This window comes from Brassica oleracea, chromosome C3 (assembly GCF_000695525.1).
Source record: "Brassica oleracea var. oleracea cultivar TO1000 chromosome C3, BOL, whole genome shotgun sequence".
Taxonomy (NCBI): Eukaryota; Viridiplantae; Streptophyta; class Magnoliopsida; order Brassicales; family Brassicaceae; genus Brassica; species Brassica oleracea.
In genome coordinates, this window is record NC_027750.1 from 14,016,806 (window position 1) to 14,026,589 (window position 9,784).

General features: G+C 32.7%; 1 protein-coding gene across 1 annotated transcript; it reads left to right on the forward strand.

Annotated features, from left to right (window-relative positions):
• Window positions 1-517: 517 nt before the first annotated feature.
• LOC106332610 (zinc finger protein 8-like) lies at window positions 518-1,580 on the forward strand. Its single transcript, XM_013771092.1, has one exon. It carries the CDS (start codon window positions 593-595, stop codon window positions 1,346-1,348), a length of 756 nt encoding a protein of 251 aa, XP_013626546.1. The 5' UTR covers window positions 518-592; the 3' UTR covers window positions 1,349-1,580.
• The last annotated feature ends 8,204 nt before the right edge of the window (window positions 1,581-9,784 follow it).

Consider the following 9,784-nt stretch of genomic DNA (forward strand, 5'->3'; position numbering starts at 1 on the left):
TATATTGTAATTAAATATAATAAACAATATACATTTTGTTATCAATAACTTTTTTTTACATTTGATTAGAGGTGGACATTAAGTACCATTTGGTTCGATTCGGATCCTTGAAGGTTTGGTTTGGTTCGGTTCGGATCTTTGTGGGTTTGGTTTGGGTTTGGCTTCGGATAACCTATTTAAATTTTTTTCAAATATTAAAGTTCATATATACTTTAAAGTTTTCAAAATCTAAAAATAAAAATATTATATAATATATAAATTTGAATAATGTATGCCAAAATTCTTACACTTAACATAAAAATTGGTTTACCTTAAATATTTGGTTAGAAAATCAATAGATATTTTAATTATTTTAGGTATTATAAATATCGTTTAATTATTTTAAACATGTACTTATAACTATTCGTATATATTTCCAAGTAGAATACAACCCAGTGACGAATTATGTTTAAGTTAATCGAGCTAAATGAATGTTGGAACCTCTTTATATTAATGCGAAACCTCATCTAGTCTTTCCGTCTCTAAAACAGTCAACCTCATTTGTCTTCAACTCACTCTCATTCATTCCTCTCTCTCTCTCTCTCCCCCTTCCATGGAAGAAACCAATGGACGAAGAGAAACTCACGACTTCATGAACGTCAATGTTGAATCCTTTTCTCAGCTTCCGTTCATCCGCCGTACTCCTCCTAAAGATCATAAAGGCTCCAAGATTCGTCTCTTCGGCCAAGAGCTCCTCAAACATAACCCTCAACAAGAAGACTTCCCAGCAGATTCTTGTGAAATTACAACAACCAAGATGAAAGATGAGAGTAGCTCTGTGAATGTCAAGGAAAAGGAAAAAGACAAAAGAAACAACAGGGGATTCGAGTGTCACTACTGTTTCAGAAAATTCCCAACTTCTCAAGCCCTAGGTGGACACCAAAACGCTCACAAACGCGAACGCCAACACGCCAAGCGCGGTTCCATGACCTCATACCTTAATCAGCATCCTGAGCCTCACTACGTCTACGGCTTCCTCAACAACCATCACAGCCTTCACTATCCCTCGTGGACGACAGAAGCTAGATTTTACGGTGGTGGAGGAGGAGTACAACAGACGCCGTCGTATTACTCAAGCACTCTTCTTCCTCCTCCTTCTTCGTCTATCCCACCGACGATCAACGGAAGCCCTTTAGGTTTCTGGCGTGGACCGCCCTCCACGTCAACAGACGCTATTCATGGAGCTTACTCAGCTTCACCAGCTTTAGCGTTTAGGTCCCATGACCAAGAGACTAGGGAGCCGACTTGGCCCTACAAATTGATGAAACCCAATGTGAAAGATCATGTGAGTCTCGATCTTCATCTTTGACACTTCTTTTTATGTTGGTATATCATTTAAACCTAGCCCTGCTGAAGCAACCAATTCTTCATGCTTTGTGAAGACTGAAGAGAACCAGCAGGATGTGTGGATCTTGAACCTTTGAGTTTTTTTTATTTATTCTGAGTTCGTGTTAATAAGGGAATAATATATGATTAAATTAGTAAAATATGTTTTTCCATTTTCCTATCTCATGTGTATGAATGATACTATATTAAAAATACATATATGTTCATTTTGCGTTCTATTATGTCTTCAAGGTTCTATAATTTTCAGATAAAGAGGGAACATTAAATTAAGAGTCATGGAAGTCATACATAAGTACGTACTTTTCTTGCTGTTGCAGTCAAGAAAATTCTAGTCTCGATCACTGATCTTATTAAGCCACATTGTATGTCTTTTATAAACATTAAAACCCACAAATTACTTATTACTCTTTAGATCCAAACGTTTACAGTCTCTGTTTAGTTAAACGGTCTTTTAACGAACCAAGAGGCAAAGAAGAACAGTTACAAAAAAAAAGAGGCAAAGAAGAAAGCTCTTGGTGTTGATGAATGATGATGATTCGGTGACTGTGGGGATCACTGGAGACAATGGACAAGACAAAAGGGAGGTGAGAGAAGGAGAGTTGAGAAGTGAAAGTCGTCCATATGGTTGATATAGAGTTAGCCAAAGAGAGCTTCCACATCTCTCTCTCTTAACACACATGTAACCTAAAGCTAAAGCATTCTGTTAAAAGATTTCTTCTTTTCATACCTTTTTTGAGCAATTCAAAGAGAATCATCAACCAAGTTGTATACCAATATATTTAGTTGTTCATCTCTATGCATAAACCATGAGAGTTCAAAACAAAAGCAGTTTGAATCAGTGAAACATGGCCATGTTTGTTTTTTTTTTTTTGTGGGCAAAATGGAGAAAAGCTTCCCTATATTATTAGAAAAAATCGGACAACTACGACATCACTACATGCCTAGGACGAGAAACGCCTAAGACATCATCCTCAAGAATCGAAATTACATCAGGTGGTATATAATCAAAACTATGAATTCCTAATGGTAAAGTAAAGGCATAGTTGGCTAACCCGTCGGCTAGACGGTTAGCTTCCCTATACACGTGATCAATTCGGACAATCCAGTCCTTTGAAAGATAGCCATGGCACAGACGTACCAGGAACGACAGTGGGTGAGTCTCCTCAATTCCTGTCTTAAGAAATCCAACCACAACTGCTGAATCAACCTCTAGCTCCAACCTTGCGATCCCCCTTTCCCATGCCAATACCAGTCCATAATAGACCCCCCACAATTCTGCCAGTGGAGCAGAGCATCGACCAATATTCAGTGCAAAGCCTCCGCACCAATCGTCAAATTTGTTTCTCAACACCCCACCTGCAGTTGCATCACCAGGGTTTCCATGTGATGCCCCGTCTGTATTGAGTTTAATCCACTCATCTCGTGGAGCTTTCCACCATATTCTTCTCTCCTCTCGTTCCGGTGCACGTTTCTGATCTCCTAGGGCGCATGTTGCTTTGGTCACCTCTGTTGCTTTCTCCTTGACAAATTTTACTCTGTCCCTGCACAATCGGGTGTCCCCAAAAACATTTCCGCACCTCCATTTCCACGCCCACCATACCGTTACTGCAAAAAAGGTGGACCATGTGCTCTCTCCTACCATCTGGTTATCCCCCAGGTTTGTAAACAGCCATTGGAGTAGTGACTGGGTAAAGAAAGTCTGTCTTTTACCCATTGGAACCACACGATTCCATATTCCTTCCATCGCCGGACAATCCCGAAGAACATGTAATACTGTCTCTGGAGCTCCCTTACAGACTTCACACGTATTCGTAGCTCCAAGATGCCGTCTGTATCTCTCACAATTGGTCATGATAACCTGCTGTCCAGCTAGCCACAGGAAACATCGTACTCTCTCCGGAGCTACCACCGTCCATATACGTTGATAGAACCTCTCCATGTTTTGTCTTGGTGAGACAACAGAAGTTAACAGCCTGTAGGCCGACTTTACAGAAAAGCTTCCATTATTGGTTCCTTTCCAAGCTACTCTATCCTTCGCTCCAGTTACATGATCAGGCACGACTGCAAGGAGCTCAAGTTTGATAGCTATGTTTGATAGCTCAAGTTTGATAGCTCAAGTTACATGATCAGGCATGGCCATGTTTGTTGCTAACTACCTCCAGAGAGCAGAGTTTGATCGAAGCTCATGGTGCATTTACTATAAAAAGTCCTCCAATAATAACAATGATAGAATATGTATGATGAAAAGAACAAATGATATAAATCCTCATACCCAACATGTGTTACAGTAATCAAGACATTAAAGACAACCGTCTAAAAGCTACACTTTTGCATAGAACAAAAATTTCAATAGATTGACTTTTCTAGTTTTTTTTATAATATGCTAAATACTTGTCTAGTTTGGCATATCTTCAATCACATTATGAGGCAAAAATGCAGTTAAGAACTCTTGTAGATACAAAACTATATGAACGAACTGAAGTGAAACTTGTCCTTCGTACTCTTATCTAAATTAAATTATGTCATGAAAAGTTAATTGTGTAGTCTAATCAGATTATTGTGATGAACAAACGTTATACCACCAATCCGAAAGTTTAATCAGGTCATTGTGATAACGAATGACCAAGCGGTGCAATCTCAGCCTGTCATAAGTTTTTTTTCAGACAAGTCTTATGGGAACAAAAAGCCAAATGAAAAGACATATATGCACTCGTCGAAACAGTTGTTTGGATACCAAAACTGCAGAGGCTAAAGCAGAGAACACAGTACATCTGGGAATTACGTGATGGTGTTATCAAGTTATGGTAGATTTTAAGGATATGGTGTCAAAGAGTTAACATCAAGGACCCCACTAAAGTTAATGCAATGTAGAAGCAAGCATGTGATGAACAAACATGATAAAAGAAGCACATAATAAAGACGTGTGCAGAGCTTACACATACATTATTTAAACCTTAGGACCACTTTTTTTCTGCTCACTTGTCTCTTTTTAAGATATGTGAAAGGACTAGTGGAAAGTTGCAACTTGAAGATGATAGTTCTAACTGTAGACATCTTAGGCACCTTTCAAGATAAAACTCAGAATCTGATTCACACAAACGATGCAAGCTTCCAAAATGATGGTCTTGTTTCGGTAAGCAAAGCTATATCTATAGGCTTTCTTATTTTTATTATTAAGGAATGTTATTTTGACATTTTTTTTACTAAATTATGTTAAGATTGAATACAAACTTATCAAATTAATACGGATGTGGCAGCCCAATTGGTTTAACTACAAGCCTTTTCTAATGCTATTTACACCAGAAATGATATTAGCAAAGACTGGCTCGGCGTAGAGGAGATTAAAGCCAAGGCTTGAACTCCCTTAGAAATTCAAAAGATAAAAAAACTTATCAAATTTCATGACGATAGTCGGAATCAAATGTAAAGTGTAATCACTGAGAAGCCATGGTTCTTATAGTTACATGACTGCTTGCAAAATGACACATGAAAATCTTATTATAAAAATTACTAGGTTAAAGATCCGCGTTTTTGCGCGGGATAAACATTGTATATATAAATTATTTTAGGTATTATATGTTTTTTACATATTATGAAATAATAAATATATATTGAATAACTAAAAATTCAGTAACTATTACATATATAATTAAATTGGTGCAAACATATAAATAAATTTTATTAATCCAAACAAAAATTTTCTATTTGATAGAATATATAATTAAATTTAAATGATATTAACATATATAGTATATTTTTGATATTAATGTCTACAAAATGATGCTTTCTATTCATATGGTTTTTTTTTTATCATTTGTATCTCTTATAACAAAAACTTTAAATTATTGTAACAAAACTTTCATCGTTGGATTAATAGTTTTAGTAATTTATAATTTTAAAAAAAAAATTGTCAGTATTTGTTCAAAATTTTTATCTAAGAAAATTGTTCAAAGTAAATTTTGAAATTAAAATATTTATGCATTATATATATCTTAATCTTAATAATTAATTAATTAGACTTTTAGTTATATGATTTTGTAATCATTTGTAACTTTTTATAACAAAAATTTTAAACCATGGATCACAAAAATTGAATGTGAGAATTTTAACAGTTTTAGTAATTTATAGTCATTTAAAAAAAAAATCAAAATATAACATATATAGAAAAGTCTAAATTTTATTATATGATTAATATGATTATTTAATTTATTTTAATAGTTTAAAATTAAATAAATATGATAAAAGATACATTAATTTTTATCAAATTTTTATTATTCAAAATCATTAATTATCATATATATTTTAGCCATATTAGGCAATTCTGTAACTTTTATTTAAGGAAATAATAAAGAACATTAATAATGATTTTTTAGTTAGTTTAATAAAAAAACTTATTATATAATTAAATGGACCAACCTATTTCTCAAAGGATTCTAAAAATCATCCTAGTGATGACACGTGGTTACAAAAGAAGATGTAATATTTTCAATTAATATATAGGTGTTAATAGCAATATACATAATTGATGTGGAGAGGAACAAAAATGCATAATTATGTCGAATAATCTATATTATTAAAATTCAAGTACAAAACTGCAGTGTTTGGAGATTTGAGTAGGACTATTAAAAAAAATTAGAGTGTTTGGAAACATGGATTGTAGTCTTTTTAAAAAAAATTAATTTTGTTTGAAAACAAGGATAGTAATATTAAGAAAAAAAGTAATGGGCTTATGTTATTAAGAAAAATTGAAAGTTCATCATATTATAAGAAACTATCTATCTATGTCAGTTTTAAAATATACGAAAATGAGTCAATCTAATTGCCTAAATTTTTTTTTTCTAAACTAACCATAAAAAAAAATTTAAACTTTATATACATATTTCAAATCAAAATAATAATTTAAAGTTGATTTATATCAAAAATTGATTCAAAAATATACATATATTCAAAAATAAATTTTTACTAAACTATTTTTCAATAACCATTATAAAAAAATGTTGTCAATATATATAAGAAAAATACAATACAAAGCCCAATTTGAAATACCAACTCAAATTATGGTTTTTTATATTTCATATTAAGTTTTAAAAATATAATATATGTAATTATTTATATGATGGTACGTATAAAATACTATTAATTATATGATTACTTATATGATGGTACGTATAAAATACGATTAATTATATGATGACAATATACGATATATAATAATGACTAGGGATGGGCTTTCGGGTACCCATACGGGTTTGATTTTGATCGGTTTGCGTTTCGGATTTTCGGGGTCAAAGATTTCAGCCCTATTAGGATGTTTCTAAATTTTGGTTTGAGTTCGATTCGGATCCTTGCGGGTTTGGTTCGGGTTTGGATAACCCATTTAAATTATTTCTAAAGTCTTAAATCATTATATATTTTAAAATTTTCAAAATATATAAATAAAATAATATATTACCTATAAATTTGAATAACATATATCAGAATACCTAAGCTTAACATATCAATTGGCTTGATTTAAAATTTTGGATACGGAATCAATAATTATTTTAAGTATTTTTGGTGATTTGAGTATACTTTAACTATTTCAGATATTTACTTTTGACTATCTATATATATTTTCAAGTATTTAAACCAATTTAAAAGTATCATTCTTGATGTTTTATATACGTTAAATCTAAAAATAGATTTTAAAAATAATTAATATATATAAGTATATAAATCTATTTTTAGATAAATTTGGGTACCCAAATACTTTGGTTCAGATCAGATTTGGTTCTCTAAATAACAAAATTTTGAATAATTCGAATATTTATTCAATTTATGTTCGGGTTTGATACTATATTTTCGGATCAGTATTGGTTCTGTTCCCCAGATTCATTTTGCCAAACCCTAATATTTACATGAAAAACAAATATCAATATATTTTTCAAAATATACACCGCGCGCCTGCGCGGATCAAAGTCTAGTCTACATTATTAAAACTGAAGTACACTTTAGTACTGTTTGGAAACATGAATAGTAGTATAACTGAGAATTGTTTGGAAATGAGGATAGCAGTATTACATTAATTGTATTTCCATATTTCACTCATATTAACAAATTTATTAATTATATTACCTTAACAATATTTCATATCATTAATTATATTACCATAATAATAATAGTGTAGATTTTTATTTAGTAGTTAATCAATATTAATTTTATGTCAATTATAAAATAAAATAAAATGTAAAATAACTGAGTTTTGCATAAGGTTAAACGTTTGGTTTAGTTTGTTTTACTAAAACATTTTTTTTTAATTTCAATCGGTGAAAAATTATGTACCTAAAAACATAATTCGAAGACATATTTTGTGAATAAAATCATAACTTAAATCAAAATAATAAAAATGAATTACATTTGTTGTCACTTAATTTTTCACTCAATATAATTGTCTTACTAAATTAAAAAAAAAAGGCTCTTTCTATTTCACTTGATTTAGAAAAAAAGACATAGAAAATGTCATTTTTATTAGTTTATAAAATCAGTTTGTTGTCAAATATTACTTTCTCATTAATTAAATGAACACTGTACGAGGATATTTATAAAAAATGGTCAAAATTGATATCAAGTTGTAGCTTGACCCCGGTTCGGGACTTCCCAAGTCAATCCTATAAAGATCCTCTCTTGTACCTCCTTAACTACTTTGATACCTCCTCTCATTCCTCTGAACGAAAAAGCGAGAGTACATTTTCCTTTTTAGTGCATTTAGGCATGAACACTAGATATCCACTTAGGTACGAGTTGTTCCTTTCGGGTATCGTTTTTTTTTGTTTTAAAATTACTCCCTCCTTGAATATTATAAATTTATGTGTAGGTTTTGAGTTGGGTCCTTTTGAGTCTGGATGAGTTCGGTTCTGATGTATATGATCCTAAAAATATCTAAATAACCAATGTATTTGAAACGGATTTAGATATTTGTACCAAAAATAATCATATTATCTGATTCGATCCAGGTCTTTTGAATACAATTATTTACATTACGACATATCTAAAATATAAAACACTAATTATGAAAAACAAATATTAATGTATAAAAATATAAATATAGTGTTATTTTAGTAATTTCATTAATTATATTACTTTAACAATACATCACATCATTAATTAATTTACCGTAACAATACATCAAATCATTAATTATAATATACCGGTATGAAGGTAGCAAGAGCTTGTCCGGCAATATCGCATTTGTTATTTGCCGACGATAGCCATTTCTTTTGCAAGGCAAACAGAGAAGAATGCCAAACTATTCTCAGGATTTTAAAAGAGTACGAGGCTGTTTCCGGGCAACAAATAAATTTTCAGAAATCTTCAATTCAATTTGGTCATAAGATTGAAGAGTCCAGTCGACAAGAGTTGAGGGATATTTTGGGTATTCAGAATTTAGGAGGAATGAGATCTTATCTAGGGTTACCCGAAAGCCTTGGGGGATCTAAAGTCCAAGTGTTCGGATTTGTTCAAGAACGTTTGAATAAGAGGGTAAATGGATGGACTTTTAGATATTTTACTAAAGGTGGGAAGGAGGTGATTATTAAGTCGGTGGTTACGGCTCTGCCAAATCATGTCATGTCTGTTTATCGATTACCAAAAGCTACTGTTAAAAAATTAACGAGTGCAGTAGCTCAATTTTGGTGGAGTCCAGGAGGGAGCACAAAAGGCATGCATTGGAAATCATGGGATAAGTTATGCCTCCCCAAAGACAATGGTGGATTAGGTTTTAAGGATCTTATGGATTTTAACACGGCGATGCTTGGAAAGCAACTGTGGAGGCTGATTGAGAAACCAAACACTCTTTTCTCTAGAGTCTTTAAAGGACGGTACTATAGGAATGCTTCACCCCTTGAACCGATCCGATCTTACTCCCCGTCATATGGCTGGAGAAGTATGATCTCTGCTAGATCTCTGGTTTGTAAAGGACTAATTAAAAGGGTGGGAACAGGTTCATCTATTTCCGTATGGAATGATCCTTGGATCCCAGCCACTCGCCCGAGACCAGCAAACAAAAATCTTCACAACAGTTACCCGGATCTCACAGTGGATTCCCTCATTAATTTGGAATCCCGAACTTGGAATCTTGAGGCAATCAGGGCTTTGGTGGATCCTCATGATGCACAAATTATTGAAAGTATTCCATTAAGTAGACATCAGATGGATGATAGGAATGGATGGCATTTCACTAATAATGGGAAATATTCGGTCAAATCAGGGTATCAGGTGGAACGGGTATATCCTGATAAGGAAAAACCACCAGAATTTTATGGACCCACAGTGGATCCGTTAAAAGCTTTCTGCTGGGAAGTGCGGTGCCCACCGAAGTTGAAGCACTTTTTATGGCAACTCGTTTCAGGTTGTATAGCGG

Coding starts and splice junctions, on each gene's coding strand:
- LOC106332610 (XM_013771092.1), top strand. CDS start 593: ATGGAAGAAACCAATGGACGAAGAGAAACTCACGACTTCATGAACGTC.